This window comes from Enoplosus armatus, chromosome 15, assembly GCF_043641665.1.
Source record: "Enoplosus armatus isolate fEnoArm2 chromosome 15, fEnoArm2.hap1, whole genome shotgun sequence".
Taxonomy (NCBI): domain Eukaryota; kingdom Metazoa; phylum Chordata; class Actinopteri; order Centrarchiformes; family Enoplosidae; genus Enoplosus; species Enoplosus armatus.
The window spans coordinates 2,208,362-2,228,358 of record NC_092194.1 but is presented as its reverse complement, the minus strand read 5'-3'; the positions used below and the strand labels follow the sequence as shown (position 1 = coordinate 2,228,358).

General features: G+C 43.0%; 1 protein-coding gene across 1 annotated transcript in view; it reads left to right on the top strand.

Annotated features, from left to right (window-relative positions):
- Positions 1 to 19,997, top strand: part of nrxn3a (neurexin 3a) — a 121,080-nt gene that overhangs the window by 87,398 nt on the left and 13,685 nt on the right. The window contains 9 exon segments of the mRNA XM_070920600.1: positions 177 to 367; positions 641 to 814; positions 5,447 to 5,470; positions 5,824 to 5,826; positions 6,837 to 6,956; positions 11,218 to 11,399; positions 11,603 to 11,774; positions 15,301 to 15,390; positions 16,374 to 16,681. Of these exon segments, the coding sequence (XP_070776701.1) occupies positions 177 to 367; positions 641 to 814; positions 5,447 to 5,470; positions 5,824 to 5,826; positions 6,837 to 6,956; positions 11,218 to 11,399; positions 11,603 to 11,774; positions 15,301 to 15,390; positions 16,374 to 16,681 (1,264 nt within the window).

Below are 19,997 nucleotides of genomic sequence, written 5' to 3'. Positions count from 1 at the left end.
TTTCTCTGCAGTAACTTGTTACAGTATTTCACTTTCAGCAAGTGTGTTAAAGTCATCAAAATTCACATTCCTTTTGGTTCAGGGCCGCCAGCCTGAACATTTCAAAGAATAGCTTTAAAGGCAGAGAGCTGTATGTAATAAGCGTTCTGTAACTCTCCGTAACTTTTCTCTTGCAGATACATCCACTATGTCTTTGACCTTGGAAATGGGCCCAACCTCATCAAGGGCAAAAGTGAACGGGCACTGAATGACAACCAGTGGCACAATGTGGCCATCACCCGAGACAACAGTAACACCCACACACTGAAAGTAGACGCTATAGCCACTAGCCAGAGTATCAATGGGGCCAAGAACCTGGATCTGAAAGGTATGACAAGGACATGACACCTGTTACACGTTTGTATCGCCTTGTGTATCCAGTTTCCATGAAGCTACTTTGGCGTAAATTGTTGTACTACTAAAAAACCAGCAATGACTTTTGACATGGCAATGACTTTGAAATGTGTCCATTTCGCTGTGTAAGTGAAAAAAATACCTCAAAGTTTACTTTACCCAGACAAATGAAGATGGCTCAGATCTGTAAGACACATTAAGACAGAAATTATAACATAGAAGTATCCCTATGTTTTCTACACCTCAGGTGATCTGTTCATAGCAGGACTGGGTCCAGGCATGTATGGCAACCTGCCTAAACTGGTGGCTTCCAGAGAAGGCTTCCAGGGCTGTTTGGCATCTGTGGACCTCAACGGTCGCCTGCCAGATCTCCTCAACGACGCCTTGTTTCGCAGCGGGCAGATTGAGCGTGGATGCGAAGGTACACCATCCCTCAAATCCAAGCCCGATTTAGACTACTACAACACAAACTTCAACTCCAACTCCAGCAGCCCTTTCTTTCTGCTTAACGCAAACAGTAGCTCCACAGCCCTGCATCCATATAGATGTCCCTCCATTATGTTAACTGTACTTGTCGCCTCACTTACACATTGCTAGAGTTAGGCCAGACGTCAAACAACTTCTCACCTACACCAGCACGTTATCGGTCACATTGGTCGCCCACTGACAGCGCCGTAACAATCACCATCAGAGCAGTTTTTTCCAGCGCAGTGACATAAAATACTGCCAGGTGCTCCATTTTTATCTCTTAACCTTTTGTAAAGTTTTGTTTTTGTTTTTTTTTTGTTTCTATTTTGTGAATGTTAAAGAGTCTTGAGCAATATTATCATATAAGAAGGTGCTAGAGCTCCTAACGAGTGGCTAGTTCAGGTGTGTGGGTACCGAGACACGTGTATGAATTTGATTGTACGCAGATACATTCACATCCAGGAAACATTCCAAATGTTGCGCTATCTTAAATAAAAATCTATTACATATCTTATTGACCCTTCACTAAGCTCCGCCCCCCTTAGCTACTGTTGCTATTCTTTTAAAGCTTTCCATTTTAGCGCTGCACCTATGTAGTTTACAATGTTAACGGTGGGAGATGTACCACTGGAAGTTTGTAGTAATTTTTGAAACAGTGGATCCTTGACAGAAGTAGACAAAAGCACCTTCTCACTTTTAGTTGGCCACTGTTGACTTCACTGAAATGACAGCTGTCACTGGCAGATTGTATTATCTCCAGCTAGCTAACTAACGTTAACTCTGTGAGTTGGTTAGAAACTCTTAGAAATATGCATTTGATGGCCACGTACATAATGTCATGGTAACTCAGTGCCGTGTAATGATGCAAAAAAAACCATTTAACACTTTAAAAAAAAAACGGTTGATGATCCATGATACCATGGAAATACAGAATTGCTCTTGTATTACAGGGTAGCTTGTTAGTCCTGTACTGAAGTGCAGTATTATAAAGAAGTTTTTTTGTAACAATAACACCATTCATAAACATGTGACAAATGAAACCTTTTAACCTTGAATGTTCAGCTGTAGAAATACATTATAAGTTACTTTTATGTGTATTTTCAGGCGATATGTTTCACTTTTACATGATAAAAGGCTTTCAGGAGGATGAGGACTAACCTAAGAGTTTGGCAAAGTCGTCTCAGGTAAACCTCCCCAAACCCAATACAAAGCAGGACAGAGCTGCTAACCTTAGCCTAAACTCTTATGTCTGGGGCCGGTGTTGCTCTGTCTTCCATGCAGTGGATGTGTCAATCCTGAAGACTTTTTCAAACATCGCCTTTTTAACTCCACAAAGTGATGGAGTTAGACAACGCAATGTGTACACAGGAATGCGTTCGTGGACAGTGTTGAGTGTAGGTCACCCAGCGTCCTTGGCAGCGTTCAAAGCCCAGAATCGCAACCACTGCAGTTACACATGTAAAATGGAAAAAGAAAATAGAGTTAAAAGTGTAGAAATACACTTTGGGTCACATTTACTCATGTGTAGCGCGAGTGAAGTTGTGCTGTCTGTGTAGACAGCTGTATTGAATATAATAGAAGTTTAACTTTTCTGTCAGGCACGCACGCCTGACAGTGGATGTCCACTGTCATGGACAACTGAAAAACGCGGCTGGAACACCTTAACGAAAGCCTTAACTTTTGGCCTTGCAAGTGACGCTTAGGAATTACTCTAGTAGTAGTTACGGTTTCTGAGCTATGATTGGACAATCGTTGTTTTGGGTAGGGGTTTAGCAAATGGTCAATTACAGGGAGGGTGCATAGAATAAATACAATGTAAATAAGTCTTGGATGTGCAGTTTTACACCTGGTCATGACATCATATCGGGAACCTGTACCAGGCCGTGCCCGGACTCCAGTCCACGCAGTTTGTTCACAAAGCAACACACAAGCCTAAGGTTTTTAATTTGTTTTGTGTCGAGTCACGATTGGATATAGCTACATCAAAATAGGCTGTTGAAACATTTTGCACAAGCACGCGAATGTCACTGTGGACAAAATGTTTCCATCTTCCTGTGCAAAATCAAGCACTCTTCCGTGGCTGTTTTTGTCATCCTCTTAAGGTTCTGGGCCAGCTTCCACAACCTGTTCATATCTGCATGAAAATCATTTTCTGTACAGCTGTTTTTTTCTTATGCCTGCCATATCATTCAGTTGGACATTGAGTGTATTATGTTTTTTTTGTTTGTTTTTTTACATTAACTTACAGAGCCCCATATTAGACAAATCAATGTGTTATTTGATGTTTAATTTTAATCAAAACGGAACATAACATTATGTGTACTGTATGTCCTCCTCGCTGTGACAATCTGAATGGGGTTGATAACATTGTTATTCACTGTACTGTATTGACTGCAAGAAAGTAATGGCTGATTTATTCATTTTTCAAAATAAAATCTCATCAATCACAGTTTGTTGGTCTTGTCCATGGCATTCTAATGTCTCATTTTTATGTGTGCTTGTACGGTTTCTTCTCTTTTCTTTTTTTTTCTTTTTGCTGACGTATCATGATCAGTTAATTAGTCATTCAGGCTGCGTTGCTGTGTGCTGCCTGCATTTCATCGCAAGCTTCCATTACATAAAATGGATTTGTGTGTCTTCAGCCAGTGAGCCCTTATCAAAGTCCATAAATGATTACCGAGTCGAGCTGGGCAGCTGTACTGTCACTAGATGGTGATACTGCGCTGCTGGCAAGCGTTTGACAGAACAGTATCAGCAGAAATAACACGAATAAGCTTTTCATTGTTGTTACACCTCAATATTAAATACTGAACCAGATCAGCAGATCAGTCACCAGAAATGGAAGGAGTGCAGCAGGGTATTCCTGCATTGTAAGTCCCAAAACTCCACCCCCTTGTCCAACTCATCATCAGTTGGCTTGGTCCTGAGCAGCTTCCTTTAACAGAGCAGCTTGCATCAGTTTACCAGGTAAGTCTCCACTCAACACATTTACCCGATTTGAGTTAGATGGGTTGATCTAGACATTTCTGGGCGTCCACCTTTAGGCAGCGGTGTGTAGCCCCCAGCCAATAATAGTGCGCAAGTGTGTGAGGTCAGGACTGGGTTACATCTCGGAGTACATCGTAAGTGCATCCACGTTTCCCCCACTTGAATCTTTTCCTTGTGTCTACGTTCCTCTTTCCAGGGATGCATGGAGAGACGCAAGGAAACCATGTGGAAAGAGAGTAAATGAGGAATTGTGTTTTAAGAGTAAGGGCATATGCCCTCACTCGGTCCGTCCGGTACTACAAGCACAAACACGCACGCACTTGACAAGATGAAACAGTAAGGGTTCCATGCCCAGCCACTGCGCCACGCATAACGGCGCATAGAACCCCAAATGTGCCCCGGTGACACGGCACAGTAGAACACCTGACATTCTCAGTGAGGGGATGGAGGCTCTGAGGAAACACTCGCAAGTTCTTACATCACCTAATTTAGGCCCATGTTCTCTACAGCTACGAAGAAAATTTGTTTTAGTCATTGTCTGAATTCTTAAGACCAGAGAAAAGTGTAAAAACATATGCATTGTTGAAGAAGCGCGAAGTTAAGCGTTCCCTGATGACATAAAAGAGCCTAGGCCAGGGCAGGAATTCCAAGGGGGCCCATGACTGCCATGGCCGCCGTGCCCCCTCAGTTTGGCCTTAAGCCTCTCAAAAAAGTATATATGGCCTTGATGCCCAGCCTGCACTGCCCTTCAGCTGATTTTGCCGTTTTCTCCTCTGCCTCTTTACCGTATGATTTTTAGACACCAGTGTCGTTCCATTATTAAGCCGCGCTTGCTGTTAAGCTGTCCACCAGGACTGAAAACTTAACTTTTACAAATTGTTTTATTTGATGGCCTTGCTGCCGTGGCATTTGGCCATTGTGTCCTCAACAAATGTACAACACCAAAGGCCAAGTGGCCTTGCCCCTAAAATGATGAAATTCCAGGCCTGGTGTAGGCCTATGTGCCCCGGACAGCCTCAGTTCACTTTAACCACTGAATGTAAAGAGTAATAGCAAGAGTTCCTAACACACGAGGTCCGATAAGTTACATAATGTTGTACAATAGCATGATTAAATATGTTACACACATGGTAGTGGGGGTGCTGTTAGGGAGATTTATGACATAACAAAACTGATTTTGGATGAAATAAACTTAATTGAAACATGACAATGTTTAGGGTACCCATCTTCTTGCATTAAATATCATTGCTCTTTGGAGTCCTCAGTGTAGGTACGTCTGAATTACAGCAATTTTCATCGCAAAGAAGAAAATAACGGGCACTTAACCCTTGTAGTGTTTCTCCGTCATCTCGTTCTAATGTGCCAGACGTAGGGGGCAGAGTATTTTTACGTATTGGCGCTGTTGAAAGTTGAAAGTCTTCCGGGAAGGACTGCTCTCGTGTATCCTCGCTCATGGCTCCTCAAAAAAAGGATCGAGGAGGGTCTAGTGTCTAGATGGTGACCCTAGATTTGTGAAACCCTTGCAAGATTCGTCCGAACACAGAAACCAAGTCAACGCCCAAACCATGATCTTCTCCTAAACCTAAACCTACCCAAGTAGGTTTCTCCAAAACTTCTTGGAGTTCCATTTTGCCTAAACCGAACCAAACGGCGTGCAAGAGTTTTACAAATCTAGTCTTACCATCTAGACACGACCACAGAGGAGCGAGGAAATATCAAATAAGAGACTTGAGATGTACCCTCTTCTGTATCTCCATACTGTGACATTTTAGTCTAAATATGGCTAAAACGTCTGTCTCAATTCTTTCATATGACCCTGTCAAGCTCACAAAGAAGAGTTTTATAGTTGAGGTGTAAAGCTGAGTCACATTGGCGCCACAAATTTAGGAACCTTAGACGTGACTTGACAAAATCCATGCAACTTTCTTGTACCTTGCAGAACAATAATTTTCCCACCTTTGCTTCATGTTGAAGGAGGTCCCAGATGTAATCTCGGGGGATATTCCAATAATTGCGGCACACTGTTTTTTATATTTTCTAGTATGAGGTTAGGTAAAATTATTTCAATGCTATCATATAACACAACACATAGCTGCTTGCCACTTGTTTGTGGCTTGTTTTCTTTTTCTATGTATCGTTTTTATACCTGCTGAGCAGACGACATGTCCAATCAGACTCAGAGCTAGCAAGCTACATGTTGAGAGACGCTTAAAAATGACACTTTGCGGAGGCAATATTCAGGTCAAAAGAGGAAAGTTGAAAGATTTGACGTCATGGCTTCGGGGGTTAGAGGAAACAATACCATACCATACCATGTATACTAATATGGAATACACCATAGTGTATTTATAATTTCACTTTCACAAACGCTTCTCACTTTCATGGATGAATGGGCTAAGAGAGAGGATGAGATAGCGTTCAAAGATTTATATTAAGAATTCCACATGCAAATGATTCTACTAACAGCACAGTGCAGACTGGGAAAAACCTGCTCTCTCACTCCAACGCTCTTTCCAGTGTGAAGACCCACTTTAATTATGAATGGCACAGGGGACACCGGGAGGAGAAGAAAAAAGGAGGCTGTGTGAGTGTGTAGTGTTTTAACAGGCGATAATCTCATAAAACTGGTGGGTGAGAATGTGTGTTTTTTTTGGGGGAGGATGGAACAAACAAGCTGTGGCACTCAACACATTCATCCGTGTGAATGACAATCCACGCTAACCCCAGAGGACATTCCATGTTCGAAATAGGAGTGAAGAACATCAAATCTGGGTAAAGCACTATGAAAAGTGCTATCCGAGTTCCAAACCAAACCAGTGTCCCTTTAAAGCAGACTCTAAGCTCAGTCTAGTCATGTTCTGATTATGGTTAAGCCTCCAGTGAGTTTGTGCAGTATTGAACCCAGTTGTGTGTTCATGTGTGTGTGTGTGTGTGTGTGTTTGGATGGGTGTCTGGGTGTGGTTGTGGGGTTGGCTGGATTTCCGCAGGTCCCAGCACCACCTGTCAGGAGGACTCCTGTGCCAACATGGGCATTTGCATCCAACAGTGGGAGAACTACACCTGCGACTGCTCCATGACCTCCTACACTGGCACACAGTGCAATGACCGTGAGTACCGATCTCACCATCAGATATCTAACGTCACACATGTACAACAGAGAGTGGATGGAATCATCTCAGGGTAAAGCCCCCCCCGCCAACACTCTACTTTGCGCCGTCAGTGAGTGCTTAGAAACGTGATGAAAATAATGATAGTAAAGATAAGGTAAAAAGGTTTCTACTGGCGAGGACATTTTATGTTATTGCTCCTTTTCATGAATGTAAGTTGAAGGTGAGTGAATCTTACTCCTCAGCCGGGAACATACAGCTTCATGCACAGTTGAAATTCAAGACAGCGACAGTGACCTGGGGTGCAATTTGAGGCCTCTTTTTCTAGCTTTAGTAGCATCTTCTCACAGTGGATATTTACACCCACCCACCCAAGTTCCTCCAATGGCACAATATGCAAAACCTTGATTACAATGATTTTCTTGGATGTGTCCATCAAAGGTAAGTGCTGGCCGTTGCACATGTCTGAATGAGCGCTTCATCAGTGGTTACTGTGCTTGAAAGCAAGTTTCAGAGCCTTAGTACCATTATTTTTTACCTAACTACCTACCTAACTTGTGATGTGCTGCTGACTAGTGTCTCTGATAATGTCCAGTCTTGGGATCAGTTGTCTCTCAGTGGAGAGGGGGGGGGGGGGGGGGGGGGGGGGCGAGTCCATTGAGTCTTTCCTGGCTCAATTCAATTCTGTCCATCGCCACAAAGAAAATCCTATTCCTGAAGGAAACACCTCCGCTTTCCTTGTCAGGTTGGTTTTCTGATTCATCGGAAAACGTTTTTCTTGTTCGGACTTGGTCTAGACTGGGATCTACGTTAGAACCTCTGGCTACAGCCGTGGCCTCAGACACAACAGTGTCCCGGGAACAGCGTGTAGCTTCCATTTCTCCCTGTAGCGCCTTTATGTTTGAAACTTCTAAATACGTTAATGGAAACAAGGGACTAGAGGATGATTGATCTGTCCTCGATACACGCCAGCACTTTGATTCCAGACCCCAACCCAGTGTTTAAGGTATGTGGTGCACATGGTGAGAAAGTTGCTGGTGGATTTTTGTTCTCGCTTTGTGTAGATGCTCATTTAATATGATGCCATATTTACCCAGTAGCTCCGGTGTGCCAAGGAAAATACCTCCTCTGAAGGTTTTTCCATTTCCAGTGGCAATGCTGATGTGCAAGACCCCCTCTCGTTCTCTGGAAACCATCCAGACACCCACCTGGGTGACCTGTTTTCAAGCTCGAAAGACAAAAGAACATGTGGAATGTAAAAGAGTGCCTTTTTACTGCCACTGTAGGCCAGCCAGTCTTGCTCACTTTTTTCTCACCCATTTGCAGATACAGAGTGCGGCAGATAATTTGGCTTCCTGTCTATGTCTTCAACGCCAACTATAGCTTCAGCAAAGGGGGCTCTCTTTCCCAAGCCTATCTGGAGAACGATCTTTTCTGGCCATAGTCCAGAGTCGTGGGATAGGCCTATTTTCCTGTGCGGCCCCATCTTGCGCACCTATCTCCGACTGTGAGTCTGCAGAAGGACCTGGGGAAATGGACCTGGGGAGGGGGGGGGGCAATGATATTATAAGAACAGTCTGATTATTTTCTTGCTGACTTTAGGCATTAGTAACATCAGCAGGTTGCAATATTGTAACCTCATAAGGGCAGTGCAGCAGTGTCCGGCTCCTCACCTTTCCCACGTTCGGCTTCGCCTGTCGCACCTGCCGCCTCCCCACACTTTGTTTTTGGCCTGAAATGTCGCCGTTGCCTCTCTGCTCCCTTCATTTCCTCATTCTCTCCGAACCTTGGCTTTTCTTCTTTTGAGCCCCTGACTTGAGTCATTTTGTCTCAGCTAGTCACGTGTGCCCTATGTCCCACAGAACTCTTTCTTTCACCTCCTTCCACCCCCTTTTCCCTTTTGAAAAAGTAACACAATAACATTTACTCAAAGTACATTTCTACTTATTTGTACTTGAGTAAAGTTTCTTTAAAATAACGGTACTTTTACTTGAGTGAAATATTCTAGTACTCTTTCCATCCCTGGGGGTGTAGTTGTATGTCTTGTGATTGATGGTCACTGCTGTTGAGAATATCATATCGCGAGTCCAATGCACGAGAGAACGTGCCTAATGTGTGTTTCTTCTGCACTCACATCCCTGCCTCTGTCTCATTGAAATGTTGTATCACATCAGCAGGACTGACCCGATAGAGATGGAATGGTATTTGGTCCAACACTGCCTATCACTGTGCATTGTGCACTGTATAGTATGATACTGTACAGCACTCACCGTAGTCCCACTGACTGCGAAATTGTGGCGAGTTGTTCACTTTGATCCACATGATAACACAGAATCAATGAACAACCGCCACTGCAGTGCAGCATCGCAAAGGCAACACTGGTATTGCGTCGCATTATGTTTGCACATATGTTAATAACACTGACCCTGTATATTGTTCCAGAGAAACGGTGACATTACGTACAGTTACTTGCAGAGTGACATTACAGAGGATGTGGACGTAGAACTTGGAGAGAAAACAACACCAGGTTATGTCAGCTTATCTGACATATAAATTGTGTTGAGGGCTGTTTACAGTGACTAATGAGAGCCTAATGAGGCAATGAACTCGTTTTTCACATGTAATGGTGATAATGGTTTCACCATGCTCCCTTTGGTTTGAATGCATATACACTATTTACCACTAGGGGGCATAGCAACATCGACATCTCATGCCCAGAGAGAGCAGCCAAGCTGCATGCCAACTCATAAATACGAGTGTGTGTTTGTGTGTTCCATCTATTTATACCCATTTTTTCCTTTTAGCAATATGACTTTTATCAGAAAGCATGTAAAAGCATAACATTTTGAATAGAAAATGTACATTTTCAGAGTACACACCCCAAACATGTGCAGAGTTAAAACCTTGAGTTTGAATCTCCCGTGATCCGGGATGATAATCCAGAAAGTGGGAGCTTTGGAAGCCCCGGGCTATTTCACGGAATCCTGGGAGTAGCTGGGGGTGTCCAGGTAAAACCGCATGCACAGCCACATGGGGTCAAGGGTTTCAAAGTAACTCGTGTGTCCAGCGTCTCGTCTAAAGTCAAAAGGGTTTCTGCCTTCTCTGAATAGCCACGCTGCGTCCCATTGCCTCCCTGATCTCTCTCGAAGAACTGCCTTTGTAGTTCCGCGCAATGAATCGGTCAAATGGGGGCCCACGCTGTCACAATCATGGTGTTGCCCTCTGTTGTTCACACTAAAGTGATAAAAGTAGTGTGTGTGTGTGTGTGTGAAGAAAGGAACAGGAAAGAGAGGCTGAGAAAGATTGAAAATCCGTATTTCAGATGCTGTTGGACGATCTGACAAGCTCTCGTTTCAAGCATACCGAGGCTTAAAACTTCACCCAAACGATCCAGCCCATTTTTCGAAAGTTCTCTTTCTTTGAGACACCCTTCTACCAATAGTTCATCACTACAGAATTTCTGTAACTCTGTCCCTGTCTCTCATATGCGGACACATACACACAGACTCAGCTGGCTGTCCGGGCAGCTGTCTGTCTGTTGACACATGGTTGCGTCATTGCCGTGGCCCAGATGGGAGGGGGCAATGTGTCTTGTCCCTGCTGTAAACTAACACTATCATCCAGGGATATTTGATTAACTATACCAATGCATCTCCTCGTCAATCATCCCAATTCCAACAGCAGCAGTGGTTTGAATTTATTAGTTTTTTTACTTTATTTAATTTAATTTTTTTGGGGGCATTTTGCCTTTATTTGATAGAATACTGAACATGGCCTTTGATTGGCTATTTAAAGGAGGACTTGTTGATCTAATATGAGTGAAGATTCAGGAACTGGGTGGCTTATTTCTCGCCTCCGATTTGTTCGGAAACGGATTTTGGTGGACTGCTGAGGGGAAATAAGTGAAAGTTCACATGGCTTTGCATTGTGGGACACAGTAGGTGAGGTAGACTGGTCCGATGCATACCGAAGATTTTTTTTTTTTATACAGCAGGCTTTGCTTTTGTTTGCTTACAGCATGCTACATGCAACATTATGGCCAAATGAGTACGTACTGCTAGTGTAGTAGGCGGTTTCACACAAGGGAGAGACGAGACGGGAGTATAAGTGAGTCAGAGAAAGCTTGTTTCACATGGCGTGCTCTAAAGAGATCCTACATCCTTTTTAGTGTGACGATACATGCTGTTCTTGTATTATCTTACTTAGCCGTCACAGCACCTTACCTCACATTTATGCTTCTTCCTCCTCCTGCTCTGTTCAGCTGGGACGACGTACATCTTTGGCAAAGGAGGAGGCCTCATTACATTCAAGTGGCCGGCCAACGAGAGGCCGAGCACCAGGACGGACAGGCTGACCGTGGGCTTCAGCACCTCGCTGAAAGATGGCATCCTGGTCAGGATTGACAGCGCGCCCGGTCTGGGGGACTATCTCATGCTGCACATAGTAAGTTCTGCATGTTTGCCTCAGCTTTGTTTCGTAGGGGATCTGCATTAACTGTAGGTCTAATTATCAAAAGAAACGACTTTCAGAAATGGTGTTAAGTAATATTAAGTATTATAATATAAGTAATACAAGTGTTGTTCCACAAGAAAAAAAAAAAACTATGTTTCACTGTTTAGAGTGAATAATTGTGTTTGTCATTTCAGCAACAAGGCAAAATTGGGGTGACATTCAACATTGGCACAGTGGATATCAGTGTGCAGGAGAGCAGCACCCCGGTGAACGATGGGAAGTATCATGTTGTCCGCTTCACCAGGAATGGGGGTAATGCTACGCTGCAGGTGGATAACTGGGCGATCAATGAACACTTCCCGTCAGGTACAACCCCAATGAGTCACTCTGATCTGAAATCTGAAATCATTTTGATTTTACGTCTTTGCTGCACAAACACGTCGGCAATCGCGATCGTCGGCCAATCTGACGGTGTCGGTGTAACAATGCCATTATGAGAGAGTTGAGAGGGTCACTGGGCAGCATCTGCTTCCAATTCCAATATCTTATGTGTTCGACAGAAATCCAACATAACAACAATACAATACAAAGACCCACAATTAAGGAGAGACATAATGAAAACCACAGAACAAGAACTAAACATATAATCAACAACAACAACAAAAATGTGACTTGTATGTACTTATTATATGATTATATTATATTAGTTGCCCCCATACTTATTGCTCTTAACCATTGCTCATTCAGGAATATTGCTATTGGGGACCGGTCCCTTACGAAACTCTTCAGGAGTACCTCTTAACACATGTGATAGTCTTTCCAATGGCAAAATGGACATATGCTTTTCATACCCCTATATATATATATATAATTATTGCCTACTTCCAGTACAAATTGGAAGTACAATTGTAAGTAGCGGAAAAACTGTGTTTGAGGAAGGTCGAGTCGAGGCCTGAGTTGTGAGAAGGATTTAAGAGTCCCATCTAAAGAGAGATCCTGTATTTTAGAAATGCCAGCATCCCTCCATGTTTTGAAGCCACCATCTGAACAAGATTGTGCAAACTCAGGATTACATACAATAGGTGCCAAAATAAGAGTATTGATTCAATATCCCAAAGTGCCTATGTACCTGATTCCAGAGTATTTCTGACTATAAGGTTTTCCTTCATCCCCTGTAGTGAAACTGCATCATTTATAAATGGCATGTCCAAAAGAACAGGCTTGCATCCATTTTTTTTATCCATTCTGTCTGATAGCACACTATATTGGGAAGTGCTAACCCCCTTTTGTCCACCAGTAATTGCAGTTACTATATTTGAAAAACTTAACTGGAACATAATTGGGCAACATCTGCATTGGATAAAAACCCTGGTAAAATATTCATCTTTCTAATGGTAAACCCATCCAAGTAGTAATATTGATAAAGACCTCAATTTTTGAAGGTCTCTTCTAATTCCATTCACCACTGGGTCTCATTTTTATCATATCAATTTTTGAAGGTCTCTTCTAATTCCATTCACCACTGGGTCTCATTTTTATCATATCATCAAGAGTAGAAGAAACAAAAATGCCTATATACCTGAATCCATTGTTGGGATAAGTCTGCCTTTGGCCGACTGTTTCAGTCGCTTTGGTCATGGCCCACAATGTTTGGTATAATACGTAAGTACCCTTGAACTTTGATGATGACCCTACAGTGCTGTGGCAGTGATCATTTAAAATCTTGAGCATCTCGCCCAACCAGCCAGTTTCATACACTAGTTTGACAAACCATCCAGGTTTGATCTGAGATGCGCAAAGGTGCAGGTCCGACTTCAGGGTCTGTGGCGCCCTCCACTGGAGGGATACTGATGGGCTCTGAAAAGATATATGCATCCCCTTTCACCTTCTCCAGGTTTTATCAGTGAGATAATGTAGTGCTATCCTCATCTGTCTCTTCCTCTGTTCCTGGGGGGTTGCAGAAGATGGTCAGGGCTATCAATTCCATTACTTTGCCTGGTTCTGTTTCAGTTGTTGGTGCATTGTTTTTCTTTTGGGCAGCCGTGGCTATTTGTTGAGGTCATTGTGCCAGGATTTTTCTTTTCAATATGAACGTTTGTTTGTTGACGGGCCATTAACCCGGAGAGCCTGAATTCTATTGGTTCTACTTCCTGTTGTATTGCAGTGATTGGGTCCTCTCTCCGCACGTCTTTTGACCTGTTGAAGCTTTAGCTGCGTGTTGTGCCCTCATGACTAATTTGGTGCGCTGCAATAGATTCTACCTTCACAAAGGTTCTAATGTTTTCCTTATTTACATTAAAGTGTTTAGAGAGGTGATTGCGCAACTTTGCATATGCTCATTTCGGAAGGTGTCTCTAATATTTTTTCCCAGCCCATTTTTAAGACAAACACAGAGTTAGGTGTTTTTAAAATAAGGTTAATTACTAGAGTAAGAGTTCCATGAGTTTAAAGACGTATCAGATGCCAAAACATTCCACTTCAGTTCCTAAAGTACTCAATCCAGTGGTCTGACTGAGGAGGCTTTAAAGTCATGATGTGAACCTATTTGTTGTGATGTTTGGAATGGCGAAATGCTTCTCATGTGCTTAATACTAAAAGGGTTACTGTTATATACTGTGTGTCCACATGATGTCTTGTATTAAGGTGAAGCTTTCGCTGCATCCTTTGACATACATATAATTTCCGTAAACACACATGCTGCCCAGTGAACTGTAAGTAATGTTTAGCTATACCCTTCTGTGCTGCGTTTAGTAAGGTGCCACGTCCTGTTGTGCCTCCGTCGTATTACTAATTAATTAATAATCAAAGGCCAGAAAAGTTCAACAATCGCAAATGCTATTTCCAATGTATTATTATTATTATTATTATTATTTTTCAGTCATGCTCAGGCTCATCCTTATTTTCCTCCAGGTCTTTACTGAAATATACACCGATTTTCACTGAGATTTAATTCCACCATGCTTCAACGAAAACACTGGCTGTATTCGAAACACCCCCCCCCTACACTAGCAGCACGTACTGATTTGGCCAACATGTAGCACGTAGTATGCAGTATGCAAACAAAAGGCGACAAATAAGCGACACAGTTACTGAATCTTCACCCATATTCGATCTACAAGGCCTCATTTAAAAGTTTGTTCCGACTTTCGTGAGACAGGGGGGCATAAAACCTGCATGATTATTACTTCTGCTGCTCCAAAATGGAAACCGGCTAAGCCCGGCCCGGAATACTGCAGAATAAATCGATTTGACAGTTTCATACTGCACGCTGCTATGAGAAGCAGTGTGCAGCATGTAGTACAGTACTGCATACTGCATTTGTCTATAGTACATAGTAGGCTGTTCTGAACACAGCCCATTGTTTACCGCAAATTAGGCTCCTCCGCTAACGGTGATGTCGAAAGCATGTGCTATTGAGATTTCCAAAGACTGCTGAGGGTCAAACCGAAAAGAAGAAATGTGAACGTTAGCAAGAGCGTTACGTTTCCAGAGAGCTGCGTAAATCCTCAATCCTTCAAAAGGGAAGGTCCATCGTCGCACATTTAACACGGCAATGAAATATATAAACGGAAACGGGCCCCTCGTACGTAACCCTCACACTGACAGATAGATGGCGGCGTGGTGGCTTCAGGCCAGGACTGTTACACCTGTAGCATGCACATCAACAGCCAAAGAATTAATTTTTTTTTAATCCAATTAATTTTTGTTTGTTTTCGTATAAATACCAACGATAATGAGTGTGCCTGGTTGTGCTGTAACTAAAACGTGTTCAATAACGATGTAATCGTCAGCTAAAATCATTTAAACCTATTGTAAATGCTAGGGGGAAAGTGATATTTGCTTTGCTGATGACCAATAAATGTTTTCATAAATGTCTTCTTAAACTTTAAAGGGAACAGCGACATTGAACGCTATCAAATGGCCAATAAGAAAATCCCTTTCAAATACGTCAGACCGGTAGAGGAGTGGCTACAAGACAAAGGTAATTCCAGACAAACGTGTTTCTGTGCTTGTGTGTGCTCGCTATACTGATTTCATGTGGAAAAACCTCACCTGCACTTCTGTAAGGAGAGATTAAATGTATGATTTTAGAGTTTTTTTTTTTTTCTGTGATACTCACGTCAACCTTGAAGATATCACATTAATGCAGGCCTGTCGAGTGAGGGGCTAGGCTAGGGAACCTGCAAGCAGAACATGGTGGTGGTTGTTGGGGGGGCAGCCAAGAGGAGAGGAGAACAGGGTTATATGGAACTTCATGTAGGCTAACAGTGGTACAAACTGTAAATAAATAAACCAATGAATTGCAAAGTAATTCAATACATAAAAAAACATAAATTGAAAGGAAATGTCTTATTATAAAATGTTATCATAGATATTAATGCAGCTGCTGGCGGGGCTGTAGACTCTGAGGGTCCTATTAAATTCCTATCTAAACGTGCAAGTGCAACGACCAGCGCAAAGTGGTGTCCTGCTGCCTTCGGGCGGCTGCAGGGGTTGAAGCTGTTGTGGACCACAGGTGCTGTATTTGTTTATATCAATATCAGTAGACTGCTTTTAACCACATTAAGTGTCATCTTTTATGCACATCTAAATGCATCCACCGGGTAGGGAGTGTTTAATTCGAATTATTCAATTGCATTTGAAGCATTATTCCATTATTTGCCGCACATGTTTCGTTTTGCTCTTGTTGGTTCAAAATCACCAAAACCAGAAACAGGCTTCTAATCTCAGTTCAATGTCTAAAACCCAATTTCCACCAACATCTTGCTGCAAAACAAAAATGCCACATAGATGGGCAGAAAGAATCTCAAGTTCGGGAAACCCGTTGATGCACTGCTTGTGCTGCTCGTTGCACCGCCACAAAAATGAGGCCCTGCGTTTAGTCTTGCTGCCAATGAATGGTGCAGCCAAAAAAAGGTGCTTTTCTCTGTTGGAAATAACTCACAATCTGGATGTCTCCTCTAGGACGGCAGCTAACAATTTTCAACACTCAAGCAACGGTCGCAATTGGTGGCAGCGATCGCGGGCGACCCTTTCAGGGTCAGCTGTCTGGCCTTTATTACAATGGCCTCAAGGTGTTGAACATGGCCGCCGAGGGCAACCCTAACATCAAGATCAACGGCAGCGTGAGGTTGGTAGGTGACGTGCCCAGTGTGGCAGGCTCGGCCAGGACCACGGCCATGTCCCCGGAGATGTCCACTACCTTCATTGAGACCACTACCATGATGTCCACCACTACCACACGGAAGCACAGATCCTCCTCAACTGTACAGGTATGGATAGACTTCTGTGAAAGCTATACATACAGGGACTTACACGAACGATGCTCATAATTTGCATGGAAGAAAAACTGCTTCAAAAGGTGGTGCAACCCAATATTTTCATGAAGACACAATGATAAACAAAGACATACGAATGTGCGTAGGATACACAAGTCATACAAGACATCACTCCATTTAGGAAGTTGTCCGAAACCTGTAGGGCGCATGCTGAACAGACGGTTTGAGTTGGTTTTTATTAGTGCTGCAGAGAATCACGCAATCATTTAGAATTTTAAACTGGCCTGTTTGAAATTGATTGGAGCAACCAATCAAGCAGCGTGGCCGGTCCAAGGTGTGAATCAGGACAGAGTGCCTTTGGGAAAAGGCCTTTGGTTAGCACATAGCATTGCATCCCGATTCAGCGTTTCACGGTTTTCAAAATAAAAGACGTTTAACGGAGCTTACTGAGGGGTCATGGACAAGACAAGACAAGGCTGACTTTAAGGCTACTTCTGCATATTTTGTCTGCATGTTTTTAAGAATCTACAACAGTTTCTTGAAATATCGTGATTATGTTACGTTTTCAGTCCTTTTCTGAGTTTTTAATGGGTGTCTTGCGCCGCTTAGAGTGTCACATGACCCGTGATGTCACTCACTGATCCTCCTTTCGCCTTCCTGCTTTTCAAAATGTTGCGCTTCAGCCCTCCTGACGTCCCCGACTTTCATTTCTCGCGCACAACTTCCGCATCATCGTCCACGTCATCCACATCACTTCAACTGCTCAATTCACTCTCATGATATTTTGGCTCTGACACCAATGAGGGGGCATTTAAATCTGTGACTGACTCTTGTCGTTTTTAACTTAATCCACGCAAATCCACCTACATGTTCGGCAATGCCACACGACCCGCTTTGAATGGTGGTTTCGTCTTTGAGTTTAACTTTCTACAGGTTCCTCTCCCTCTGTCTCAATGACTCGGCACTTTCAGGCTCCATATAAAGTGATGATGTTGAGCCATTTTTTCAGTTGAGACCTCTGTCCTTTTTAACTGTTAATAAATTCAAACTTTGTGCTGTTTCCATTTCTACTGGCAGACTGCTACTACAGTCTTTACAACTACCACTGCTACTCTCCCTCTTATCCAACCAGATTTTTCCATGACCTCCAAGATCGGCCAATCGTATTGCTGCTGTCGAAACTTAAATCTGTTCTCCTCTCATCTGCTGCCGGTTGTCATTAGAGTGCAAAGTCTCTGTCTCTTCGTTAATCATAGTTGTGTTTAGGGCATAACATGAATTAAACTCCCATTCCCCTTAAAAGCCAGGTGCACCGGCAAATGCACTGATATTTAACTGAGGAGGAGGCTGCGCGTCCCTGTGAATGTAACCAGCGGTGGTTAAATTGTACCGGGGCTGTCCGGGTGCTCAGGTCTCAGGTTTTCTCAGTCTTAATAATTCACAACAATAAAGATCATAGGCCTAAATGAGGCGATGCCTTTTTTCCCCCCCTCCTCTGCTCCTCACTGGACTGTCACAGTGCGTAACCTCCGTCTCCTCTTTCTCACAGCGGTAGGCTTAATTTTGTTCCCGGCCTTCATCCCCTCACGGAGATTGTCAGGTGTTCTACAGTGCGGTTAACCCCTGGTAGCCGCATCTTACTTTCTGAATAATGCGTCCTTTAAATAGCAGACCAGGCTGGTGCAAGTCTGTCTACTTGTTGTTGGGAAACGGAAGGTAACCGCTGCCACCGGCCCTTTACAAAATGCTGTGAGTTTGACTTGGGTGGAGGAATTTAGCGGCTGTTGGCTCAATGTCTTACTCTTCTTGCGATGATCATCATTCACCCGCATTTCCCAAGGCGGGTCGGAGGCTTCAACTGTGGCGTTTCAAATTTGTTCGCACTTGTTTCTTCAGACACAGCGGGCACAATTCGCATAAAAATGTGAGTTTTCTTTCCATTGGAATCTGTACTGCTTTGTTCATAGAAGTCTTTAGAACATTCATATGAACTGGCTTCAGCAGTAGCGGTCGCTGCGTTTTTTTGAATTGCAACAAAAACGTCAGTTCCTTTAAGGGTATGGGGAGACCCTGGTCTGCCGCTTCCTGTTCATCTAGAGCACGCAAATCCAGATTGTTCAAGAGCGTTTTAAATTTCTCTGCTTCAAAATTGAGAGTTGACTTATGTAAATCCTGGTAGAAAGAGTGAAATGTGGCATTTACCTCTTTTGGATCGGATAAGTCCTTTAATGGGCAATCAGATCATATCTATCGATGCTCGAGATTGGCTTTGTTGTAGTTCTATGTATATAGCTTGGTTTGCTTCCATTAAAGTGGTAGTTTTTGTCTGACTCTGCATGTTGAATTCAGCTTGTCTCCTTAACAAATCGTTGGCCTTTTTTTTAACTCCCCATTCACTGATTCTGAGTACTTTTAGCAGCTTCTCAAGAGACTTTCCCCTCCAACTCACGGATCCTTTGATTCCTCGCCTTCTTAAAGTGACTATCAAAGCTACTTCCTTACCATACAGTATATGGATGGCCATAAGCATGCTATGCAACCAGATGTGTCGTTACTCATCCTCTCAACCATACAAGCCAAGTTCCTTCTGATCAGAATAACGGTCCCCCTAGAGTTGGAGCTACTACTGGCTGATGCAGCTACTTTGTATAGCCTATCCTCGAAGTGGGAAACTCGAGTTTCTTGGATGAATGCAATATCCACTTTCTTAAGACACAGCAAGTCGAGGCATTTCACTATATTTCTGTCATTTTAATTACTCTTATCTAGATTAGATGATCATTTATAACTAAATGCCGCCAGCTGTATGTTTGTTGAAGTTATATATATATCAATATCTAAACGTTGGCCATATACATATGATGTTTGATGTCCTTTTAATCCTTTGGACACTCTGGAATCAAATATCCATATGTTGTAGTTTTAGTTAGTTACAAGGTATTGTTATTTAAGAAGTTGTCCCAAGGTTCAAATCCAAATATGGAGCCTTTGGCCGCTAAGGGGGTGGAGTAACCAAGTTAGAAGGTACATAGGTAGCGCCTCAGAGGTTTGGCTCTGGTTTTTTGTCACTGGAACATATTAGCTGCTTTTCTGTATCATGGGGACTTGCCCATTCTGTTTCTTGTTACATAACAAATTTCGGTCGCCTGATTTTCAAGTGTTTTGTCGTCCTCCTGATGGACACCCATGGACACACAAGTGGGCTACGCGTCCTTTCTGCTAACAGAATGAATTCAGAAATTACAAGTGTCTTCCCCTAACCAAATTGATTCTAAACGTATCACCGCTTTATCACCTGCTGCCTCACTAA